Genomic DNA, 26,622 nt, shown 5'->3' with positions numbered 1-26,622 from the left:
ATAAATCTTTCAATAACAGTTTTCTAAGCTTTTAATCACCAGCTATTTAGTTAGCCAAAGATTTGAGACAATGATTGTTATCTTTTTAAAAATAAATCTAAAATTTAATTTATATATGCATTTTTAATAATATAACTGAAGATCACTGAAAAAAAGTACTTTTCTTGCTTGCCTTTAACAAAATTTATTATAATGGCTACTGTATACCAAAGTTATGGGTGGTATGTTAGGGCTTGATAATGATAAGCAAATCAGACAAACATGGACTCTACCATCAAGAAGCTTCCAATTCAGCGTGAGAAAAAGATATTGAAACTGTTAATCCTAGTTTGTATGATGCTATCAAGGAGAAGCACAAAGGGAGGCTGACCCATCTGTTGAATGGGTTATTTAAGTTGAATGAAAATGATCACATTTGTGTTAATTATATCTAAGTTGACTTGTCATGGTCAAATGAAATGTGTAATATGGTGTTAATAGTACACATCTTTTTATAGAAGTTATTTTAAATATATGTAGTTCTATCCAAATGAAACAAAAGAAGCCTCAGTAATCAAATTATTATATCAAACTGAAAAGTATTTCAGTGTAATTTCCATGTTTCTTAGGTATCCCTGGTTATTTTGTTTATGCTCATCTTAACAAATAAAGTGATTACTTATTGTACAGCTTTTATAGCTCTAAGAAATCAGTGTCCTCACCTTTTTGTTGTTGCTTCTGTAGAGATTTTAGTGAACATTATCACTCCTTGTGTAAAGCAGTACATCACCTAGCAACTGTTGACTGCATTTTCTCCCTGGCCAAGGTCGCTAAGCAAGGAAATTACTGCAGGTAATGTATTTTTTAACACTCCCCCCCCCCCCCTTCAGTGCTTTAGATTAGATGGCATTATTCCACTAATTTTAGCATTTTTATTATAAAATATTAAAACATGCAAATATTTTGCACCCTTTGTAAAGCTGAATGTCAACACATATAGCTTGATTTGAAATTAACACATTCCTTTCTTGCTTGCTCTGTCATTTATTACAGTGAAAGCAGATGTGACTCCAGAAGTGATTGTTATATATTTCAGTTTTTAAGTTTATGTGGGTGACATTTAAAAAAAATTTTTTTTAATGTTTATTCATTTTTGAGAGACAGAGGCAGAGTGTGAGTGGGGGAGGGGCAGAGAGAGAGGGGGACACAGAATCCAAAGCAGGCTTCAGGCTCCAGGCTGTCTGCACAGAGCCCAACATGGGGCTCAAACCCACGAATCTGCGAGATCATGACCTGAGCCGAAGTCAGATGCTTAACCAACTGAGCCACCCAGGCGCTCTGGTGACATTTTTTAAAAAGCATAATCCTTTCATTTGTTAGCTTTGACTTAAACACTTTGTAATATGTTTCACCTCATGATTATAAATACCATCTAAATCAGATATGGCCGGGACTCATTGTATGATCCATTTTGAGGAAGTGTTCTCTATTGCTCTCAAATTGTTCTTCCTTGAATTTAAAACCTTAAGCTTGAGCCAAATCTTTGGCTCAGTGCTGTGCCCTCCAGGCCCACTGGGTGAGGATCCTACCTTCCAGACCCACTGGGGCAGCATTTCTGTTCCTGTAGTTTTTCTGGGCAAAGATTGGGCCCCCAGAGCTCCAGGTCATGTTGCCCCTTTGGTGGCCCTATGCCTGGGCCCCATCCCTGAAGTGTTTCTTTGTGATATTCCCATGTCTGCTGGTGCTCTGTGCCTGGCTCCCTCCTGTGGCTCCCCCCAGGCTAGAATTTTGTGCTGGTGGCTCTCTGGGTCTGGAGACCATTGCCCTATTGGGGGCTCTCTGGGCTATCTATTTCATAAAAGCATAGCCCACTCATGAGGGCTGTTATGAACCAATCGCCTTCCAAAGGCCTCACCTCCTAATACCATCACATTAGGTTTCATATGAATTTTGGGGAGGACACAAACATTCAGTTTGTAGCACAAAGCCTATTTTTTCATATACTTAAGGAAATTTAAGGGAATATTTACCTCACTGGCTATGGTGAGGAATAAAAAGAAAACATAGATGTCTTACTGCCTGTCAATGCTTGTGACATACAGAATTCATTGTGTTTGAGTAGATATGTTTTGCTGTTCATACGTCTTTCGTATCTTGGTTTCTCTTTAGTTTGAGCCAAATAGCTTTTTTTTTGAACATTTCAATGTTCTTTATACCTAGCATAATACCCATAGTGGATGTTAAAAAATTGGTTGTTGTAAAGTATTTATTTATTTATTTATTTATTTATTTATTTAGGGGAGGAGAATTGCAGGAATTGGCTATGCCAGTTTTAGATTAAAAATGTACTTTGCTATTTCATTTCATTTTGTTTTGCCATCTATTTATGTGTGGAGACCAACAGTGTTGGGCACAATAGTTTTGTTTAAAATAGGTTCTTTGCATTTTCACTATTGCCCAATTTCTTCTCACATCAGAGGGCTTCAAAAATTTTATCCCATTTATCATCCATAAAAATGAGATCTGTAAATTTACTGTAGTTGAATCTAGTTCTGGGAGAATAAGAATCTACTCTCCATTGACTTGATTTCTTCCTTATGTACTATGATCTTAGTAGGACTTATTTCTTGCTGTACAAGGTTTGTGAAGCTAACTTTTCCTAAAGGATTCTTTTGGTGAATTAAGTAGAGGATCGGCTACAACCTATGCCCTTACTGTGTCTTCCTGCAAAGCTCTTCCCACTGAAAAATACTTGTGCCTGGCTTACCTCTTCTTATACTTCTTCAAGTGGCCTTTTGCCATTTGTTACTGCTGATGCTGCAGCTAGTAAGACCAGAAGAACCATGTCTGTGGTATGTGGTTTATATTATACCAAATTTAAATATTTGTATCTGTATGTGTTTATATATCTATTTGTAAACTTAAACATACATACATATATATATATATATATATATATATATATATATTACACATCGTATATAAGTTTTTTTCTTTCATTTTTTTGTTATGTTCATTTATTTTGAGAGAGAGTGTGCATGCACATAGTGGGGAAGGGCTGAGAGAGTGGGGAAGAAAGAATCTCAAGCAGGCTCTGTACTGTCAGCACAGAGCCTGACGCGGGGCTCGACCGTACAAACTGTGAGATCGTGACCTGAGCTGAAACCAAGAGTCAGACGCTTAACTGACTGAGCCACTCGGGCGCCCCAGGAATTCTTTATGGAGATGTAGGTTTGGCAAAATCTCTGAGGAGTGAAAATACATCCCTTATTACATCACTATAAAACTCTGATTAATTTGTAGACTCATCAGAGATTTAACAAACATTTTAAGTATACACACTAGACAGGTTTGGTCCTAGATTTTTCATTTAGGGACTTCTCCTTTTTTTGGCATCTTCTAGTCCATATATCAAGAGACTTCTTGATTTGCATAAGTAAAATTTGAACTCTTTTAAAGCATATCTTTCAGAGTGTAGACTTTGGATCAGACAGACATGGTTTTGAATACTTGCTTGGTTATTTAACAGCTGACCTTAAGCAAGTTACTTAACCTCTCTGATCCTCAGGTTCTGCATTGCCATAATACCTACCTCTCAAGAGATGTGCAGATTAAGTGAGGTAAATCTATATTAACTTTTTAAGCAGGACCAGACAGATGATAAGTACTTAGTAAATAGCAGATAATATTTTTCAAAGATGCTATTTTAAAAATCAGAAGGATTAAGTATTTTAAAAATTACTTGTCTTTAATAAAAATATGGGGTATGTTAGTATGTTTCATACCCATTCAATTTATTTTTTAAAAATCATTTTTGGTTCTCTATCTTATCTGTCTCTTTGAACATGATAAGCATTGTTATCTTAAAGTCTTTGTCTGATAATTCAAATATCTGGAGTCCTTATGGGTCCTTGTTGCCTTGTTTCTCTTGCCTTGTTTTTGTTCATTTTTGTTCTTATATCTTTTTGATGCCTGGTTGTTTTGATTATGTTATAGGCATTATATTTGTAGAATCATTATAGAAATAACTTGATGTTATATTTCCTCTGAAAGAGTCACATTTGCTTCTACTAGACACCTCAAGACGCTGAAAATACTCTGGCATCACTTAATCTAAATAATCTGTCATCTTATCTGGGCTTGAGATGACTCAAAGGTTCAAAAGCTGCCATTATTGCTTCAAATGTATTTCTTATGTCTGGTGTGCAGCCTGTTGGTGTCTCAGTCCAGAGCCAGGCTATCCCTCGTCTTTACCCTCAGCTGTTTCCTCAGGAATCAACACACTCCCTGGGACTCTGTCCTGCCCCAGGTCTTGGCTTGATAATTCCTTGATGTCCTGTTAGTTATCAGGTACCATCAAGTAACTATTTTCTATACTTTATCTAATTTTTCTTTTTGTCCTCAGTAGGATTGTTCCAAACGACATATTCTATCAGGAAAATGAGTTCAGGAAATATTTCATATGCTAAAATACTTTCCAAATTGGATACTATATATTTTGTATTAAGAAAAATTCACTGGGGTGCCTGGATGGCTCAATCGGTTAAGCATCTGACCTTGGTTCAGGTCATGATCTCACAGCTTGTGAGTTTGAGCCCCACCTCAGGCTCTGTGCTGACAGCATGGAGCCTGGAGCCTGCTTCAGATTCTGTGTCTGCCTCTCTCTCTGCCCCTCCCCACCGCTCGCTCACGCTCTCTGTCTCTCAAAAGTAAATAAACATGTAAAAAAATTTTTTTTTAATTTTTCTTAAAAGAAAAATCCACCTGAATATTTTTAAATGAAAAATCATACCATAAACTTGAGGAAATAAAATCAACTTCTCTTTTTTTAGCAGAAATAAAATTGAGTGTAAATAGCTACCAAATAGGAAACTTTCATCTAAAATGCATTTTAAGTTAGTATTTAAGTATCTGAAGTTTATACTTTTTCCCCCTTAGATTTCCAGCTTGCTCAAAGATATTAGTGCCTTTGAACTATTGATGTTAGTTCAGATTGATTATTGGCTTTATAATCACTATCTTTTTTTTTTTTTTTTTTTCTAAATACTCTTAGGACATTTTATTCACTATAGCCTAACCTTGAGGCAAAAGTTCTTATTCTGTCTTTCTATCCAATTTGTATTTTGGATATTATATTGTTTTAACTAATTGTATTGTTTCCCTGAGGCATTTAAAGGAGAAAGATGCAGTTTCAAAAATATAAAATAAATTTGTTCAAGTTCAGTGTTTCATTCTTTCCAGGCAGCATCCAGATTTCCTTAGTTCTTTTTAAATGCCATGTCATCAACATGTTTTTCATATCCTTCTTGCTCTATCTTAATGTAGTGTATCGTCTCATTTCTCCAAATTATCATTTGCTTCTCATTCTACCAGGAAGTGTTTTGTCTTTATATAATTTTGATAGCGACAGAGTAAGTCAATCACTTATTTTCACAGATTTTCGAGCAGAACAAATCATTCAAAATTTTATTCTAAAGTGAAGACCTTCCTCAGAAATCCTATCATTGTCATGAATAATGATCTATTGATTTCACTTGGCAGAACACCTAGGATTTTATTTTAAAACTGATATTACTTACAGATGCTTTCATTTTTTTTAGTAGTAAATTTATAATGCACTTTCATTTTTTTTAGTAGTAAATTTATAATGCACCTAGGTAAAAATCCTATCTTTAGAATTGTACTTTGAAATCCAAAAAATGTCCTTTTCCTGTCATTTTAAGTGTCTCTTTCCAAAGGATAATTTTAAATTTTTACTCAGAAGATACTGTAGTTACTTTCTTTGAGAAATGTGAGGGTATATACTTGGGGTTTTGTTAGCCAGATATATTTAAGGAAAAGGATTTAAGTATTTAGGAAAGTACTATTTCTTAGTATTATGAGTAAGTTCAGAAATGTGTTTTATGCTAAAGTTCTGAGTCATAGAACTTAATAATCAATGAGTATAAGTTAACACAATATGAGGACACTGTTCACCCAGCACATTGTCAGAAATTAGAAAATTTAGTAATACCTCCTTTAGGTGAAATTGTGAAAAAACAAGTCAACTTTCATATCCTGCTGGTGGGAAGATAAACTGATACAGATATTCCTTTTTTTTTTTTAAGTGTTTATTTATTTGAAAGAGAGTAAGTGCACACATGTGTGTGTGAATAAGCAAGCGGGAGAAGGGAAGAAAGAGAGGGAAAGAGAGAATCACAAGCAGGCCCTGTGCTATCAGCATAGAGCCCGATGTGGGCCTCAATCTCATGAACTATGAGATCATGACCTGAGCTGAAATCAAGAGTTGGGCACTTAACTGAGCCACGCAGGCATCTGATATAGATGTTTCTGTATGTTAAAATAAAAAATAAGCAAACCCTATGACTTAGAAAGCATACTTCAGGAATTTACTCTAGCTTTGAAAAACACTTGTCTATATGTAATGGGTATGCGAGTGAGTGTGTGTGTGTGTGTGTGTGTGTGTGTGTATAGTGTGTATATATACATGGTTGTTCATTACACTATTGTTTGAAAATCTAAACACAGTCTAAAATATTTAACAACAGAGAACAGCTAACTCATTTATGCGGCAGCTTCCAAAGAATGTTAAAGATATGACAGGAAATTATCCTAAATCTTCAGTATACCATACCATCAGTGTCCATTGGACCTAATTTCAGCTTTTGAGTTTCTTAAATGTCTTTCAAAGAACAAAGAGAAAATTCATGTTTTTTTAAAAAGAAGAATAAAACTCATTCTGTCTTGCATTTACACTATGGGTCCATTGGACCCTTTTATAAATATGAGATGTATTTTGGGATCTTTAATGATTTTATTTTTTCTATATCTGGAATATCTTGCTATTTCATCATCCCAGGAATTACTTAATTATTGTTTATTGATTATTTCTACTAAAAAGTCTAAGAAAACCAGAGAATGGTAATGCAAAGGTGAGATAGAACTCACTATCACACCATCCTTCAGGGTTCTAATTGTGTTGCCTGAAGTGCTGCATCATCCTTCAGGAAGTTACAAAAAGAATGGAGATAACACCATTATAGTCGGCTTCTAACTTTCTTTGAACATAGCTGAGAACTCACAATTTTTTATTTTTCACCCATAATAGCAAAAAAAAGTGACAGAAGACATTTCACAATTATTAATCAAAAGATGAATGTGAAGAGAAAGATAGTGCTCTAGATACTAATGATGATAATGAAATTTCTTGTATAAACCCAATCTCAGATTATGAGTGTTCAGATGACAGTATCCTGGATGAATTTTCCCAAACTCAAGAATCATTATGCAAATATATTTTTCTAAGGGCAAAGTGAAATGTGTTCTTTTCCAGTCAGTTATTCCATAGGCAGCACACATCATGCAATATTTGGTGACAAGAACCTGATCCATCCTGTTTTTCCAAAAGGACATGTAGTAGTTTCTTTTGTCTTTTATGAAATTTGTGCCCTGAAGTTTACTTGATACTGTTTGTAGGTGGACAGGTGCTTAAGGTAGAAGACTGAAAGAAAATAGACGATGTGAAATAAAAATATTGACTTGATTGACTATTCTGATTTGATATTTATAAATATAAAACTGAAAATTTGTTACAGTTGTGGAGCAAAGAAGATACCTGGCCTCTCCTCAACAAAACTATAAGCTTTAAAAGATTTCAAAAAATTCAAGTATTACATTTTGTCCATGCAAGTTGGGGAAGAACCAAAAATAATGATAAGCCAGAACATTTTAGAAACGTATTGAAATCAAAAATTAGTATTTATGAATGTCTGTTGTCCTAGGTACATGCATGATGGTTGGTGAGCAATTAATTACATTGAGAGTGTATTGTCCGTTCCAAGTATATATGCCTTTATGCCTTTATGTGGAATAAAAATATGAGATTTGCTCTAAGTTCTTACTAAAATTCCCCCTCCTGCAAATTATTTGTAAAATGACTGTATTTGTAATGACTGTACATTTTGAAATGTACTTTCATTTGTAAAATGAGAGTATTAAAAAAAAAATAGAAGAGTCCATTGGTGAATAGTGAAGCCAATGTTTTTAGTGTATATTGAGTGTTAAGGGGGGAAATGTAGTTGTAGAAATACACATTACAGTATGATCCTGATTTGTTCTGCTTTTTTTTTTTTTAAAGAAATCGCAAACAAATGCAATGAGTGTATAAAAACCTAAATGCAGAGAAGAAAGTTGGGAAGGATAGATACCACACTGATCTCAGTGGTAATCTCTGGGAAGGAGAATGAGAGTAGGGCAGTGCTCATGGGGGATATGATAAATAGATAAAGCTATAGATAAAAACAAAGTCTAAAAGCTTAAAAAACAAGACCAGCAAGGCAAAAAAATAAGTTTTATATCAAAAAAAAGTGAAAGATACCAATGACCCTAGAAAGATGTTTCAGTTGAACAGAATATAAAAAGTTTAGGTCTCCCAAGTCCAGCACATAATATAATTTCTACTAATGTAATAATTAAATCTGGACTAGTTTTCAGTGATAGCCTTTATTATGCTTATTACTAAAAATGATTTAAATAACACTAATCTGAACTGTAACTTTTAGTAATGAAAATATTGGTCTTAGATAATATTAAGAAAATAAAAATTTAAAAAGATCTTGTAAAGTAGACTTCAGCATTAGAGCTACTGTAGGACTCTGCTGAAGTTTGTCCTTCAAACACTGTTACAATAATTGTCCTCCTAATTCTTATAGTTAAAATTTAACTTTAATACTCAAAGCCTTATTCCGGATGTGTTCTTAAAGTCTGTTTTGTAAGAGAGAACTTAGAGATTTTTTTAAAAGGCAGTTTTCATGCCTAGTAAGTTGAAACATGCTTCTTTTTGCAGACCAACTCTACAAGAAGAAAGGAAGATCATGATTAAAAATGGCCGGCACCCTGTGATTGACGTGTTGCTGGGAGAACAGGATCAATATGTTCCCAACAGTACGAATTTATCAGTAAGTACCATGTGATGCCAAATGAGTAAAAGATGATAACACGGATCCAAACTTTTAAATACAAAATAAGTATTTTTCTGATTTACACAGATTTTAACTGGTTTTCAGCGTTAAGTGTGGTAATCTTGGGCTCTACTTTTATATTCATCACCACATATGGAATTGGTGACATTTTCAATGAAGGATTATCCTTAAGTGGAAAGATGTAGCAACTAAATGGTTAATCTTAAGTTGTTATTCTAGGTAACTCCTAAAAATATTTTTCAGTTATGAATGCCTAAATGTGCTAATAGAGTGGAATCATACCATGGTTTTGCAAATTCCTGTTTGTGTTTATCATTGTATGCTTTGACCTATGTTTCACCATTTTAAAATGTTCTGTGAAAGAATTAGAGGTGTTTCAGCTCATTTCAGTGATGAGAACTTTTGTCATATGGGCTAGAGTTCTCTCACAGAACATTAATGATCCTAAAGATTTCTTCATTTAATACATACTTACTGCATTCCTATTTAGCTTCAGTAGCAAAGCAAGTGTTAGGACAGAGAGTAGTAAGCCAGACAGAGATACACACTGCTCTAAGGGAGCTTGTGACCAAGCCAGAAGGTTGTCCTGCTGTTATAATAGATGATCTAGAAAACCAGGTGGTCCCAGGAACATGTAGCAGGTCAGCCTAACTTATTATAGGGGGAACATTGAGCAAGGTTTCCCGGGGATGAGATACTAACTGAAGAGGGAGTCAGCATAGGCCAGAGAAGTAGAGAGGAGTATACCAGGTCAAGGAACCAACATGGGAGAGGCCAAGAGTGAGGCAGAGCAGGGTGAATTCAGGGAAGTGAAAGATGTTGAGTAACCTGGAAAAGTGAGTATGAAGAAAGAAGGGTTCAGAAATAAGGAAGAGGCCAGTTTGCTTGCATGCCATATTAAGGAATTTGAATTTATTCCTAAAGGATTTAGAATACTAGCAAGAGAGTGATTAAAACTGGGGAAAAAAAGCAAACTTATGGGAGGGAGGGTGTGCATGTGTGCCTTGCCTTTGTGTGTGTGTGTGTGTGTGTGTGTGTGTGTGTGTGTGTGTTACATAGAGTACACTGTCAAAGGTAAAGCCATACACTAATTAAAGTGGTAAGGGTAGAATCACATTACTGTGATTGCAGTAGGGAAAAGAGGATAGTGTGGACTGAACTCAACTTCAGTTTGTACAGAGATGACTGCGTGTTTTAAAGGGAGAGTGAGGGACTAGGAAAGAGGAATGGGGTGGGTAGTGGAGGGGGTGTCCTGCAGATTAAAGGGAGTAGAAATTGGAACAAGCAGGGAAGGGGATTGGTTAATGTGAAACCTATCTGGGTTTATTAACTGGCAGTTGAAGCTTCTACCCTCATACGGGGAGTGGAAAGAAAGGGAGAGTTGTCTTCTTGAATGTTTGCATTTCAAAGAGATGACTCACCTTGAGAAGACATTTCTAGGTGGTAGAAGATTTACATCTCAAAGGGGCAGAGAATGGATTTCTAACTAAGCTTTCTGAAGGAATTGCTCTCAGAGGAGGTACAGGGGCCTCTCTGCTGGTCATCACCTTTTGGCTGGAAGAAGCAGTAAATTCTCCTGGCAGTCTTGTACTTTTTCAGGTAGGAACTTTAAGAGGGTTGGGGTCATCCTAAGAACATGGCCTTCAGCTGCAAGAAACTGTGCTAGTGTTTATTCTGGTGTCTTAGTGGGGTGAGTAAACAAAATCATTTGTGCTGAAAGTGTGCAATTTTTAGAGGCCATGGTTGAAGCCTAGTGGAGAAGAGGGCCCAGGAGGAGCCTGACTACAATTTGTTCAAAGTGAGAGTCTTGGTCAGCATAGAGTGAAATAATCTGGTGATGAGATCAGTGAATTACTGTAGGGAAGAGTTCAGTGAGAGAGGTTGTATCAAGGAATGAAATGCCTGACTTTAAGATTTCAGAGATAGTGCTCTTCTGGGAGATGGCAAGCCCTAGGTTTGGCCGTGGAAGGTGGGTAGCAGAAGTGGAGGTCTTTGGAGATGAGATCAAGGAACAGAGTTTGGGAAAAAGTCATCCACATGAGTGTTGAAATCATCTAAGAGAACAGCAGCATTTGTAGGGAAAGCCAAAGGTGTTCCAGGTGCCAAAGATTCCAAGGAATGGAGACTGGTGACAGGGAAGTTTGTAGATGCCTGCAGTGAGGACAAGCAGAGGTGGTAAAGTTCTAAAGAAACACATAAGAACACATAAGGGAGAACCTCTGAACTCTGAGATGTGTGTGGCAGGATGTGGCCGAAAGTGCAGCCTCCAAACGAAGTGAACAACAGCCAGGTTTCAGTTTAAGCCTTTTTGAAGGAGGTATTAAACAAGAAGGTTAGAACCACAGAAGGACTTGGGAATTTTTCAGAGTTCATTGGGAAAATTGGAATGTAGCAGAGCAGTTAGAAGTTAGGTCAGAGAAAGGAAGTCCAGAACAGCAAGGGAGTTGGGAATATAACAGAGTATTCCCTCTTGGGCTGTGAGCACGGGTGACAGAGATATGCACATGGTGAATTTGGCTGGCCCCAAGTGTGGTAAGTGAAAGGAAATACTTTGAATTACATTAAGTTTAATATTACATTTTGATATAACACACAGACTTGTTAGTAGTGTATAATCTGGTCCGCAAAGTCTGTAAAGTTGTTCGTTCTCATTAGGGAATTTGTAAATTGCTTAAGTTATCAAGCCAAGTTAATACGTACTGATGCTTTATTGACTTTTAAAAGAAGAATGAACGTAAGAATTTCTTTTTCAGTTCCCATAATACCAGTGGGGGTATAGCTTTTCTTGAGAAAGTAATATAGTTGTAACATTTAATACCTTGGTTTATATTTTGCTTCTAAATCTCTTAAACATTACTTCCTGTTACTGTCCCCATCCCCCAGCACGCCAGCCAACTCAAACGCAATCCCAAGTATGTTATCTTCGACATTGATTTTTTTTGTTTTTTTCTCTTTTTCATTCTTTTTTTTTTTCTCTTTCACATTATTTTAAAAGTATTATACTGGGGCACCTGGGTGGCTCAGTCGGTTAAGCGTCTGACTTCAGTTTAGGTCATGATCTCATGGTTTGTGAGTTCGAGCCCTGCATCGGGCTCTGTGCTGACAGCTCAGAGCCTGGAGCCTGCTTCAGATTCTGTGTCTCCCTCTCTCTCTGTCTGTACCCTGCTCACGCTCTGTCTCTCTCTCTCAAAAACTGAATAAACAGGAAAAAAATTGTTTTTAATGAATAAAAAATATATTATACTGTTTAATAAAGCAAGATTTGAGAAACTAAAGTAGCCTTTTACCTAATTACAAAAATGTTTTAAGGAAACATTAAAATTTTATATTTAAATTTTTACAAAATAAATGGAGAGATTTTTTTCCAGTAGGCACTTTAGAATATTCCAGAATATTCATTTCTTTTACATATGCTTTTTCTAACTTGAGTAGGAGTTGATATAGAACTGTTGCTATGGTGAAGTGCATTCTATTTTGCAGGGTATAAATTTATATATAGGGATAGTGTTGAAAAAGAACTTACTATGTAAAACTCAATTTAAAATAATTTATAGGTGTTAATTATAAAATATAGCCTGAAAATAATTTCCTGAAAGTCAAATGACATTGTTGCTTTTGATAATCATGTAATTTTAAGAAATGGTCTTTTGTACATGTGATTATAATATACTTTTCTGGATTCTGTCTTATGTGAACTTATTATAGTTCTTCTGAACAAGCCAACTTTCTGCCTACTTCTCCTCTGCCAGTTTGAAGAATACTCTTTTTTTCACATTTCACAATTTTGCATTTATTTATGAATTTTTATTAGCATTATTTTGTGAATATTTTGTTCTTAGCGATTTTGACGCACTTTGTGTCAGTATTGTGCATGATATCAGGCTTATAAAGAAGAAAGAGACAGACTACCTCCCTAATGTGGTGGGAGGCATACTCAATTACATTAACACTAATAGAATATTTAACACAAACCATGAGGGAACTAACAGACTACCTGGTAGGAACATTGGCCCCAAACTTGTACAGGCATTTCAAAGTAAATGGTATCCCAATGGTCATTCAACAGACTAACATTTATTTTCTTGACCTGCTGTATATTAGCTTCTATAGAATACAAAAATATAGCAAAGAATTAAATAGAGAGGAACTGTGACTCTGAGGTGTTTGGGTAACATTGGGTGAAGATCCTAATGTGAAGGTGAATATGAAGACCAAGAGAGAGGTCTGAGCTGGAGTTAGGTATTTTAGGATGATCATGATGTACGTACAGGAGTTTAGATTCTGGATCTCTCAGGGAAATTATGTAACAATGTAAAGAAGGCTGATGAAAAAAAAGCCCTCTCAGGAGCTAACACTGAAGGAGTAGTTTCACTAAAAGCAGGTTTAAGTGAGGACTTTCTAAGAATCTTTTAAACATATTTCCCCTACCTTACTTTCAGAATTCAGAGTTCTAGTTTAGTCACACTTGCTCCAGTGGTAACCAGATGCTACTGTGTATTTCTTCCTATCCTGTGACACCTAGCTCTGCCACATCTTCTAGGAAACCTTGGTTTGACTTCTCCAAGCAGAATTGAAAGGAATACTCTTTTAAATCCTCTTTTTGTTTGCCTTCCCGATTCACTGCATAATCTGAGTGTTTGTGGACTTAGCAGCGTTGGATTTCCCCATGTCCATCTTGCCCATCTCCAGTTCAGTTCTCCATTCTGCAGCTGCAGGGCTTTTCCTAACCTGTCCTGTCACTCTCGCACTTAAAATCATGCTTAAAATTCCAGCCATGTAGTTCCCAAGTTACCATGCCTCTGGGACTTGGCAGATGGCATTCCCTCTGCCTAGAATGTCATCTTTCCCCAACACCATCCACTCCTGCCTCACACACACCCACAACCCACCCCATCCCGCCCTCCAGCTCCTGCTGTTCTTGAAGTCTTGTCTTGGATGTCACTTTCTGCACTGAGCCTTTCCTAACCACTGCTGGGTTGGGTATCTCATCACTTACCCGTTACACTCTTATTTCTCCCCATTTTAGTACTTACCCAGTTAATTATAAGTGCTTTTGTATGTGGTTCCTAGTGTACCGTAAGCTTCATGAGAAGGGAATAGGCTTCTCTGGTTAGTTGTAATGCTGCTGTCAGTCACAGTTCTCTGGCATTTAGCGGGCATCTAATCATATTTGTTAAATAAACAAGGATTAGCTATAAGCCTTGAGCAGTCTCCAAATCTCACTCTAAATTTTTGCCCTTTTTTCCCACAAAATGTTATTTTTTAGGATGTTGTATGGGAATATCACAATTTCCTGAATAATTATACTGTAGAACTAGAAGGGATGTTAGGGATCATTTCGTGTAACCACCTCTTCTTACTTAGGAGGAAACCAAAGCCCAGAAAGGGGAAGTTGACTTGCCAGAGGTTACCCAAGTTGAGTACTCTTGAACTATTTCCCAGAACACAAAGTATTGTCAGGCAAGCCAATGCTTTTTAATCTTCTTCACTTTTTCACTGTCTTGAAAATGATAAGGGTATGGTGATAAACTGGAATGAAAGGAAAAGGAAAATGTTGCTCAGAGCCAAAGGAGGTTGGCCCAAGGCTCTGGCAACCCCAGCCCCAACTGCCACCTTGAGGATTAGGAGGTCAGCTTCTTAGCATACCTGTGACCCATGAGGCAGACCAAGACATAATGTGCCAAGATAATTCTGCTTGGGAAATGCCACTGCAATCCCGTGCAGTCTCAGCACTGTTTATTTATTAAACCAAATGACTTTCTAATAGATGGATTTTTGACAGCAACTGAAGTTGGAGTTTTAGTTGGTTGTTGGTTTTTTTTTTGTTTGTTTTTAATGTAAGCAATATAAATTCCCCTTATTGGGAGAGGGAAAGGGAAAATTGTGATTCAGTGTTTCTCAGTTTGTGGAAGGGAAGAAAATGAGTTGAATGTGCAAAGCAGGAAGGTTCCCAGGAAATACTTGAACCCTGTGGATCTCTGTAACCCCAAGGGAAGTCCACAGCCCAGCGGTGGTGGGTGGACACTGAATTCCCAGTGACAATCCCTTCTCCTGAAATCAAGAAGGGGCTTTAAGCACCTCAGCCCCTAGCACTGTGTGGCACATAGTAAGTGCTCACACATTTGTTACATGAATGATGCTTGAAAACAGTAAAGATGAGGGTGTACTGGAGGGGAACAAGGTCACCAACTTCCCATTTCCTTCCTTCTCCCAAGATAAATACTTCTAGGTACCCTAGAAATACTTATTTGACTATATAAAAGACTGATTATACTAATTTCATCAGCTATTTATTGACTCTTTGTACCTAATTACCAAGCAGAGTAGCAGTAATGCATACCATAAAAATATGTCTGAGCACTAAGCTTAATTTAATTCTGTGCCTGAATTATTCTCATAGATTTTGCTATAAATGTGATTTTTGTATAGTATAATCATGGGATCATACTGTTAAAAAAAGAAAGTAGAGGAAACATTAATGGCACTTGAACATTTTTTTCTGTTACTTCTCACCCCTGGTACCCATTTCTTCCTGCTTCTGAACCACTGAGATAAAGAAAGATATTTTATATAACTGATGACTTTTTAATGGGTTCTGACCTGGGCTTCTCTCTTCCTGTCCATAACCCATCTCCATTGATTGAATAAGTACTCATTCCTTATGACCCAAAAGATACTACTGCCTCCTCAGAGCTTTCATCATTACTCTGGTCAGAAATAATCTCTTTTAAAAAACTGAGAACAAACTGAGGGTTGATGGGGGGCGGGAGGGAGGGGAGGGTGGGTGATGGGTATTGAGGAGGGCACCTTTTGGGATGAGCACTGGGTGTTGTATGGAAACCAATTTGACAATAAACTTCATATATTGAAAAAAAAAAGAAATAATCTCTTTTATCCAGGCATTTTCTTTGTTTTGTTTTTAAAACTCTTACCACGTACCACTTGTTGGTACATAGAGGTAGTGGGAGAGTGCCTAACAGTGATTGGAGATGTAAATTCCAGTCCTGTTCTGCCGATGTTTTGCTATCAGCTTGGATAGACCACTGTTCTCTTCATCTATAAAATGAGGGGATTAGGTTGAGTAACAACTAGCTCTTAGTGGAATATAAATTGGGTAGCATCCAGGCATCAGAAGGATTTGGACCCTTTCCTCAGCATCTCAGCTTATAGTCTGTACTCCTCTCCAGCCTCATTATCCCCTTCTGTTTGTAGTTCACCTTGGGTTAAAAGTGCAAGGATTTGGCTAAGAGTTTGTCTGGAGGAGGCTTTCGCTAGGGAGTCTCTTACTGTAACCTGTTATTGATTGACATTTTCAAGGAATAAAACACTTTGAAACTGCCAAACTTTTTCAGCAGTTTGCAACTATTATAAAAATAGTTCTCCCATGAGCCTTTCTTGAAGATAGATGTCGATATCGGTACCTGTCAAGGAAAGAAGGCTTTTTTGTAAAAAGCAGCTAATGCCCAAGTCTTGGAAATTAACATGTGACACTTTTGGTGTTTTAATTTTTTTTTGCTATACACCTCCTGACTTTAGGACTGTTCTGACCATCATTTTAGTGTACCCAGTGATGGACCCACGGATGCTGGCCCTGCACCAGAGTAGCCCTTGTCCTGTTTAGCAGTGACTGACTCTCTGTCATTGAGTAGGGATCCCCTATGAGACATTTGTCCAGAGATGATCTTTACTTAACATCCCAGTTCTGTTACTTAGTAGCTGCGTGTTACTGGACAAGGTACTTAGAGTCTCCTGGCCTGTGTTTCCTTGCTGTAACATGGAAATACAGTAGTACTATCGTTATCCTGTGAGGCTGTTTGTTGTGAGAGCTAAATGAGATGGTGCACATCAGGTCATCAGCACAGTTATCTGTGGCACTTGTTAGCTGCAGTGTTCTTATGGTACCTTAAAACCTTTTATGTTTTCAACTCCGCTTCGCTTCTCTTTCCACAGAAGACAGAATTCAGTGTGGAAGTTGACTAGTTATCTCAAAACTTACTGGTTTAGATTCAGTGTTTGATTCTTGATATCCACTGCTAGGCTCTTACTGACTGATGCTATCCAGACAGACATCACCAGTACCAAGGTAAAAACTTGAGAGATTGAACTTTAGTCTCCCCAAAGGTTCATCGAGGCAGTAGATGCCATCCAGAAACATAGTCCCCATGGTGGAGTACTTCCGTGTTTGTTTACTGTCTTTTATTCATTCAGCCATCCAGCTGTGATTTTCTGAGAGCTTGCTCTGTGTGCAGCATCACGCTCAGTACCTGGCATAGGTCTGGGCACCATCTAGGCTGTCCAGTTTGATGTGTTCTTGGTAACTTCAGTAGGTTCCGGAAAGGGTAAAGAGTTTTTGCCAATTTTCAGCTTCTCGCTATTCTCTTGCAATGTTTCCTCATCCTGACTGGTTTTCCAGATAGATTTAAGGTGTTTTTCATATTGAGGACCTTTTGATGTGTGGACATCAAAGGACATATGATCCTTGCTGAAAGGTAGATGCATAAAATACATGTGTGAGATTTCTTTTTTCTTTTTTTAATATTTATTCATTTTGGGGAGAAGGTAGGGGAAGGGCAAAAAGAGGGACAGAGGACCTGAAGCGGGTTCCCTACTGAGGCTGACAGCCGCGAGCCTGATGTGGGGTTCAAACTCACTAAGCACAAGATCATAACCTGAACCAAAGTCAGACACTCAACCAATTGAGCCACCCTGGTGCTCCAGGTGTGAGATTTCTTGATCATTTCCTTACTAACTAGGTTATCTTGGGAACTGTAGAGGACAGGGAGTCCCATATTCCTGACTAGTTTCCAGAGAGAATGCACATGATTTTTTGATATGTCAGGGTGGTGAATATCCCTGTTGCAGTGCCTTTCACACAATAAATTCATATATTTGACCAGTACTTATTAAGTGCCTTCTTTGTAGCAGGCCATGTTGTATTCATTGGGGATGAGCAAGATAACCTAGTTCCTCTCATGGGAACTAACTTTCTAGCAGTGACGCTGGTAATAAGTAAACAAGAAAATTAAGGAAATCTCAGAGAAGGGTAAAAGATATAAAGAAAATCAAATGGGTGTCATGATAGAGTGTGACAGGGCAGAGGGGCTTAAGTAGATTGAGTGGTCAGAAAAGGTCTCTCCTGGGAGTTGATGTTTGAGTTTGGACTTGAATGACAAAAAGGATCTAATCAGGGAAGAGTACCCCAGATGCAAGGAACTATGGAAAGGCCTGGACAGCTTGGCACCTTCCAGCAGGTGGAAGAAGAGCATAAACCCAGCCTGGCTAGTAGTAAGTGAACGTGTGGAGGGTGGGAGGAGACTGGGCCAGAGAGGCAGGCATGGCCTTTTGGCAGTGGTGTGGAATCCAGGCTTTATTATTAGAACACTGGGGAGCTGTGTGAGGGCTTTTTAGCAGGAGACCAATTCTGTTTTCATTTTTTAATTTTTTTATTCATTTTTGAGAGACAAAAAGACAGAATGTGAGCAGGGGAGGGGCAGAGAGAGAGGGAAACACAGATCCGAAGCAGGCTCCAGGCTCTGAGCTGTGAGATCAGGTGAGATCATGACCTGAGCCGAAGTCGGACGCTTAGCTGACTGAGCCACGCAGGTGCCCCTGTTTTCATTTTTAAGACCATCACTCTGACTGTTATGTGGAGAACGGACTGTGGGCAGAGAAGCAAGAAGACCAGTTGGGATCTACTGCAGTGGTCCACCAGGATGGTGGCAGTAGAGAGGGGACAGGTAGTATTTATGCATCTCAAAGTCCCTCCTGATTCTCCACAGTGTCTTTTTTACATTAGTGTTTACTAGAGTGTGCCCAGTGTATAATTTAGCTCCCATTGGAGGTATAAATATTAGTGCTTATTGGGAAGGCAGCCACTTTGTCACCTAAAAATAGTTAAGTGAGTTGAAAGCATTTCATTCCTTAAAGCCTCCAAGTTAGTTCTCACCTGAAATCTTCAAATCCTGGATAGGCCTGGAAAGTTCACTTTCACAGAAGTGACCGCAAGTCTGGGGCACCTGGGTGGCTCAGTCAGTTAGTCATCTGACTTCAGCTCAGGTCATGATCTCACGGTTTGTGAGTTTGAGCCCTGCATTGGGCTCTGTGCAGGCAGCTCAGAACCTGGAGCTTCTGATTTTCTGTCTTCCTCTCTCTCTGCCCCTCCCTCTACCCCTCCCCCACTCGCATTCTGCCTCTATCTCAAAAATAAATAAACACGAAAAAAAAAAAAAAAAAGAAGTGACCGCAAGTCTCACTGCGGTCCCTGTGTACCATTTCCCCCAAGCACTTCGGACAAGTGAATTCCAGTTTCCCCTCTTCAGTTGAACACAACGCCACATCTCCAATGTCATACGCCTGAATTTGGACCTACTATTTTTCAGAGAATCATAGAACTTGAAGGTGAGAGATCATTTAATTCACCCTCATTTAAAAAAAAAAATTTTTTTTAACGTTTATTTATTTTTGAGACAGAGCATGAACAGGGGAGGGGCAGAGAGAGAGGGAGACACAGAATCTGAAACAGGCTCCAGGCTCTGAGCTGTCAGCACAGAGCCCGACGCGGGGCTCCAACCCACGGACCGTGAGATCATGACCTGAGCCGAAGTTGGACGCTTAACTGACCAAGTCACCCAGGCGTCCCAAATTCACCCTCATTTTAGACACTAGGGAACTGAGAGCTACACAGTTGCACTGACCTGTCACTACCCTGTCAAATTTTTTATTCTCATTGGATGAGAAAACTGAATCAAGCACTAAGTGTAAATGCTCTTTTCTTTCAAGGCTTTGGAAGGAGTACGGTGTCTACAAATAAAAGGTGTGTAGGAGTACCTGGGTGGCTCAGTTGGTTAAGCGTCTGACTTTGGCTCTGGTCATGATGTCACGGGTTCGTGACTTTGAGCCCTTCCTTGGTCTCTGAGCTGACAGTGTGGAGCCTGCTTGGGATTCTCTCTCTCCCTCTGCCCCTCCCACAGTAGCGCGCTCTCTCTTTCTTTCTCAAAATAAACAAAAACTTTAAAAAATTACCTTAAAAGTCTTTAAAAAGATAAAAGGTATATATTTTTATTGTTCTTACAGCTTTCCTAAATTATTAAAAGAATTTTTTTTTTTTTTTTTTTTTTTTTTTTTTTTTTTTTTTTTTTTTTTTTTTTGCCTGTGCACGTCCATCAGCCCCCTTCATTGTTCATTGAGTTTGGTAATTGCACTTCAGGCAGCTCCACCAATAATGCCTTCATGGTTCGGGACCTCATCGTGGTGCATGTAACCCATCTGTGGGTCATTTCCCTTGTGTTACAGTCTTTTACTTTCTATTATATGTTTCTCTTCTGCGGTTCTATTTTTATGTAACTGTGCTGGAGGTCCAAATAACAAAATGTCATTTGGAAGTTATATAAATTTTTCCTGAATCTATAAATCAGTTTATAAGAGCTATTTGATGATTCATGATGATTATTCATGAAATGAATAATTAAATCTTAAGATAATTCATTTAAATAATTTTTAGCTAATATTTCAAACAAATGAAAAAGTGTAGAAAACAGTATAATAGACACCTGTTTACCTTTCACTCAAATATCATAGAGAATGAACTTTCGTAATATGAACTTGAGATTTATTTAAAGTAAATAAAATGTTACAGATATAGCTAAGGCTTCACATAATTGCTATTTCTTTTTCTCCCCCTTCACCTCCTCTTATTGGTAACCATTATCCTGATGTTATTTATTATCCTTGTGCAAGGTTTGTATTTTGTATATATTTGTATTTTAACTGTATATAATTTTGTGTGTTTTTAAAATGTACATAAATATGGCACATTGCACCTATCCTGTTGTATACTGTTTTGTAAATGATTGTTTAATAATTGTATAGAATACATCTCATTTTCCTGATGATACATTCTTTCCATTTTTTGTTTATTATGAATACAAACAGTACTAGAGTGAACAGTCATAGAAATATCTTTCTGAGTACTTGTGTATCTTTCTAGGGTAGATTACTAAGAGAGGAATTACTGGGTCATGTAGACCAGTATACGCAATCTTTAAGCATTTCCAAATTGTTCTCCGTATCCTTGCCAACATTCTGCATAAATAGACTTTTAAGCCTTTTGATGATCTGATGAATGTGAAAGCTGTCTTTTAAAAAATATTCCTTCAAAAATTTTCACCGTTAGTATTTCTTTATTCCTTCATTTGAATGTTAGGAATAGCTTGTAGATCCCTTGAAAAATCCTGCTGATTTCGTTTTCCTTTTCCTGATTAAGAAAAGTTTTCGGCTTTGAGTGTTTCTTTTTCTGTAAATATCCTGTTTGTATCCTTTGCCCATTTTTTCATTGTTTTGGTGTTATTACTGTGTAGAAGTACTACTTCTTTATGCCTTTTTATTTTGTGTTTGGTGGCTTAATATAATTTTTTAAAAAATTAATCATAGTCTTTCCTTTTATGATTTATATTGTTGTGTTGCTTTTCCTATTTCTTTCAGTAAATCATTCTCTATCTTGATGCTATTAAGCTGTTTTTCTATGTTTTCATCTAAAAGTTTAAGGTTTGCTTTTCACAATTAATTCCCTCATCTAGATTTGATTTGGGGCCACTGTGTGAGTTTCAGGCCTACGTCTATTTTTTTTCACATGGGTACCCAGTTGTCCCACCGTTGTTTGTTGAACATAGCATACATTGTTTTTGCTGATTTATAGTCCTATTTCTGACCTATACCAACTCATTTGTATTTTTTTTGTCATTTTCTTTTAAAGTTTTGTTGACAATTTTTCTTGGGGTTGTCTTTCTTTTGATTTGAAGTTTATTTTCTTTATTCTGAGAGAGAGAGAGAGAGAGAGAGAGAGAGAGCATGTGGCATTGGGGGGCAGGTGGTGAGAGAGAGAGGGAGAGAGGGAGGGAGGGAATCTCAAGCAGGCTCTGCGATGTCTGCACAGAGCCTGAAGCAGGGCTCAATCTCATGAATCGTGAGATCATGAAAACCAAGAGTTGGACACTTAAACACCTGAGCTACCCAGGCACCCCTGATTTGTAGAAGTTCTTTATGTATACTGGATTTGAGTCTTTGGGCAATATATAATCTATACATGTAATCTGTGTTGTAGCTTTTCATTTCCTTAATGGCATCTTTTGGTTAATAGTATTTAGTTTTGTTTTTTTAAATTTTTTTTTTAACATTTATTTACTTTTGAGACAGAGAGAGAGACAGAGCATGAACGGGGGAGGGGCAGAGAGAGAGGGAGACACAGAATCGGAAGCAGGCTCCAGGCTCTGAGCCATCAGCCCAGAGCCTGACGCGGGGCTCGAACTCACGGACTGCGAGATCGTGACCTGAGCTGAACTCAGACGCTCAACCACCTGAGCCACCCAGGCGCCCCTAATAGTATTTAGTTTTAATGTACTCCAATTTTTAAATCTTTCTTTAGAGTTAATTATGATTTATGCCTATTAAAGAAATCTTTCTCTACCCCAAGGTCGTATATTATTGTCCAGTTATTTTATTGTATTGTATTGTATTGTATTGTATTGTATTGTATTGTATTGTATTGTTTTTTTGGCTGTCAAAGCTATAATCTACCTGACATTGATTTTTGTTTATGTATGATGGAAGTTAGGAATCAGGATTTCTTATTTTTCTATGTGGACATCCTTTTGACCAAACCCCAGTTATTGAAAAGACCATCCTTTGTGTACTTTGCTACAGTGTCACTTTTGTCACAAATCAAGTAACTGTGTACGCATCAGTCTGTTTCTGGACTTTGATATATTCTACTGTATGTCTTTGTGCCAGAATCACACTAATTTATTTATTTATTGTAGCATTATAATATTGAGCCTTTCAGTCCATGAACATAGTATATTCTTTCATTTAACTAGGTCTTCCTAAATTTCTCTCAAAAATGATTTATAGTTCGCTGTGTAGAGGTCTTGGTCATTTTGTTAGATTTATTCCTAAGTATTTGATTTCTTTTGATATTGTGGTAAATTGTATCATTAAATTTCTTATTTTCGGGGTGCCTGGGTGGCCCAGTCGGTTAAGCGTCTGTCTTCGGCTCAGGTCATAATTTCACCGTTCGTGAGTTCGAGCCCCACGTCAGGCTCTGTGCTGACAGCTCAGAGCCTGGAGCCTGCTTCAGATTCTGTGTCTCCCTCTCTGCCCCTCCCCCGCTCACACTATGTCTGTCTTTCTCTCTCTCACAAGTAAATAAACTTTAAAAAAAAATTAAATTTCTTATTTTCAATTACTTACTGCTGAAATCTAGAGATAAAGTTTTATATTTATTTTATATAAAGATCTTGTTTAATTCATTTATTGACTATAATAATTTTTATAGATTTCTTTAACTTTTCTGGGAACATAATCATGACATATAGGAATAATGAGATTTATTATTTCCTTTCTAATAATTATACTTTTTATTTCCTTTTCCTGCACCTGCCCTTTTTTTAATGAGTAGATACTGAATTTTATCAAATGCTTTGGAGATCGTCATCTGATTTGTCTCCTCTGTTTTCTTAATGTGGTGAATTATATTGATTGGCCTTTGATTATTAAACCAACCTTATACTCCTTAAAAACTCTAAATTGTTTATATAATATAGCTTTGGATTGGTTTAATGTATATTCATCCATATATACATAATAGATGAAATTGGTCTGTAATTTTTCTTTTTTATTATGTTCTTGACAGGTTTTTGGTATCAAGATTGTGTTGGGGGGTGCCTGTGTGGCTGACTCGGTTAAGCATTCGACTCTGATCTTGGCTTAGGTCATGTGAAGCCTGCTTGGGATTCTCTTTCTGTCTCTCTCTGCCCTTCCTTCTCTCTCTTCTTCAAAATAAGTAAATAAACTTAAAAAAAAAGATTCTGTTGAATTTTTGGAATGTTTTGGTAAGAGTTACTTTTGTTTGGTTTTGTAGAAGAGTTTTTGTATAAGATTAGTGCTGTTTCTTATATGTTTGCAGGAATTAGTGGGAAAATTATCTGGGTTTGGAGTTTTCTTATGGAAGGGCTTTTAATTACAGATGTAATTTCTTTAATAGATACAAGCTTATTCAGATTGTATTTCTTGTGTCATTTTTGCCAATTTTAAAACAATCAGTTCATTTTATTTAAATTTTTTAAATATTTGGTTATGCCAGATGTTTGGTTATTTATAACAGGTTGATTATTTTTAAGGCTCTGTAAGAGAAATAATTTTATTTTAATCATTATTTTCATCATTCTACTCATGCAAAGTTTCTTTTCTTGTTCTTACTGTGCTAGGCTCTTTCTGTTCCAAGAAACACAGATTCACTCAAGTTCCTTCAAATAATGGAGCTTTATGAATCTCATTATAAAACCACATGTAACCGTGAGAGAAAGGAATCACAGGAAGAACAAGATCTCTAGTACAGTTTGGCTTTAGCGAGACTGGAAATGTCTGGTTAATTAGGGTATAAGACAGCTTTAGAGATGGAACAGATTTTCTTTTTATCCCCTGAATAGTAAGACTTTATAATATTTTACTTTGAGACTCTCATTATTTGCATGTGCATGAAGTTTCTCAACTCCTTTAGGCTCCTTTGCTTCTTCTTAACCTTTTATTGCTAACTACCCTCTTTACCCCTTGTTCTGTATAATTTTTCTTCATACTTTGTTTCCTCATAAGTTAATACTTATGGTCCCCAGTGCTTTGTGGTCTTGTTCTGTGTTTCTTTTCAACCTCTACTCCAGATACCAACTGATTGAATCTCTCCATGGTTCTCAGTTTAAACTCCCAAGAGATTATATGGTTAGTTTCAGAAGACCATTTATGTGAGGCCATGTCTTGGGCTCTTGGTCAGATACAGAGTGGCCACTCTTGACCAGGCAGGTATTGCCCAGAGTGGTGGGTTCACATAGCACAGCACATGGATGTCTCGGGCTCACTCCTCTCTACAAAGGGCTACAGTTGGACAGTTTCCCTTAGGATGAGTCTATATATGGCAAGTACTATAACTGGTTAATAGAGGCAAATTCTAGAAATTAAATTAGTGCAAGTGTTTGAGCTTTGCTGCCTCCTTTACATCCTCTGGTGAAATGCCAGTGAAAAATGCTGATAAAAATGATATCTAGAATTTGGTATTGTAAATCTCTTTAGTAGTCATCTGTCTATACCTGAAAAAATTCCTGTGCTACCAACCCAAATTAAGGCCTTGGGCAATTAGCTGTATAATACCTGTAGGTTTTTTTTTTTTTTTTTAATGTTTATTTATTTTTGAGAGACGCAGAGAGAGACAGAGCTTGAGCAGGGGAGGAGCAGAGAGAGAGAGGGAGACACAGGATCTAAAACAGGCTCCAGGCTTTAAGCTGTCAGCACAGAGCCCGACCTGGGGCTTGAACCCAAGAACCGGGAAATCATGACCTGAGCTGAAGTCGGACGCTTAACGGACTGAGCCACCCAGGCGCCCTATAAATACCGGTAGTTTTAAGGTAGACACATTGATTGGTTTTAAATGTAAGCAATATAAAAAACACACAAAGAGGCAGGTAAATGAATATTTAATGAGAAAGCCATAGTAGTTATCTCATTTAGGTTGCTTCTTGTTTTTTCCTTATTTATACACAGAAACAGTCATGTACATTGCTAAAAATTCACTGTTCTGCAATATCATGGTTCAGGTTTAAGACAAAAAGCCCCTCTTTCCATTTGTAATACTTAGTTGGTAACATATTTAAATATCATAAAGCCATCTTTTACTTAAGGCATTCCCACTTATGGAATAAATTATAGCTGTTATGTAAAAGCCCTTTGGGTACAATAAGTGAAATTGCTTTTTAATTTTCTAGGGGGACTCAGAGAGAGTAATGATAATTACTGGACCAAACATGGGTGGAAAGAGCTCCTACATAAAACAAGTTGCATTGATTACTATCATGGCTCAGATTGGCTCCTATGTTCCTGCAGAGGAAGCAACAATTGGAATTGTGGATGGCATTTTCACGAGGTAAAAACATTAGTTCTATTTGAATGTATTTCTGAAAATAAGTCAGGCCCACATTGTCACATGAATTTTCTGTGTACGTATTTAGATGAATAGATTTGCTCTTAAAATATTTAGAGCTTAGGAGCTTAAAGAGAGCATTTCATCATGAATATTAATACCAGAGGAGTCCAAGGAGAGCATTTTGTCCACTAGTTTTCAAGTTATTTTTGGTTACTAAGTTCTTACTTTAAAGAAAATCTTATATAAAAGATGAATATTTAAACAGATAAAAGCAGATCTGCTCTGCCTGAGTCAGAGTGGAAGGCTTACAGACTTGACTGGATGGGCTCTGCAGAGCACAGTCTGAAAACCAGCCCACCCTCCTCATTTTATAGGTGGGGAACTGACATGGAGAAGGGCACTGCCCAAGATTATGTATGTATGTATGTATGTATGTATGTATGTATGTATTTTTAATGCTAAGAACATTACCCGTAACTAAGTCTTACCCTTCATTTATAAACCTAAATTGCATGTCATGTTAGGAATAGAAGTGAAATATCCTGGTCTCACTAATAGGAAAATCATAGTTCAATCTATTTATTCAGATTTATCAGTTCCTTATCAGTATAAGAAGTATCTTATACTTCTTAAGAGCATGGGCATTTTTGGAAAAATTAAATATAGTCCATATGTATGTAGTCAGATTATGTGTATAAG

General features: G+C 37.2%; 1 protein-coding gene across 1 annotated transcript in view; it reads left to right on the top strand.

Annotated features, from left to right (window-relative positions):
* Window positions 1–26,622, top strand: part of MSH3 (mutS homolog 3) — a 187,898-nt gene that overhangs the window by 122,565 nt on the left and 38,711 nt on the right. Inside the window, exons 18-20 of the mRNA XM_053907239.1 lie at window positions 724–831; window positions 8,825–8,936; window positions 25,766–25,923. Coding sequence (XP_053763214.1) covers window positions 724–831; window positions 8,825–8,936; window positions 25,766–25,923 — 378 coding nt within the window. The remainder of the gene's footprint in view (window positions 1–723; window positions 832–8,824; window positions 8,937–25,765; window positions 25,924–26,622) is intronic.

This window comes from Panthera pardus, unplaced genomic scaffold (assembly GCF_024362965.1).
Source record: "Panthera pardus isolate Hobbes unplaced genomic scaffold, ASM2436296v1 HiC_scaffold_2, whole genome shotgun sequence".
NCBI lineage: Eukaryota > Metazoa > Chordata > Mammalia > Carnivora > Felidae > Panthera > Panthera pardus.
The sequence above is the reverse complement of the archived record's forward strand: the minus strand, read 5'-3'. Positions and strand labels throughout refer to the sequence as shown.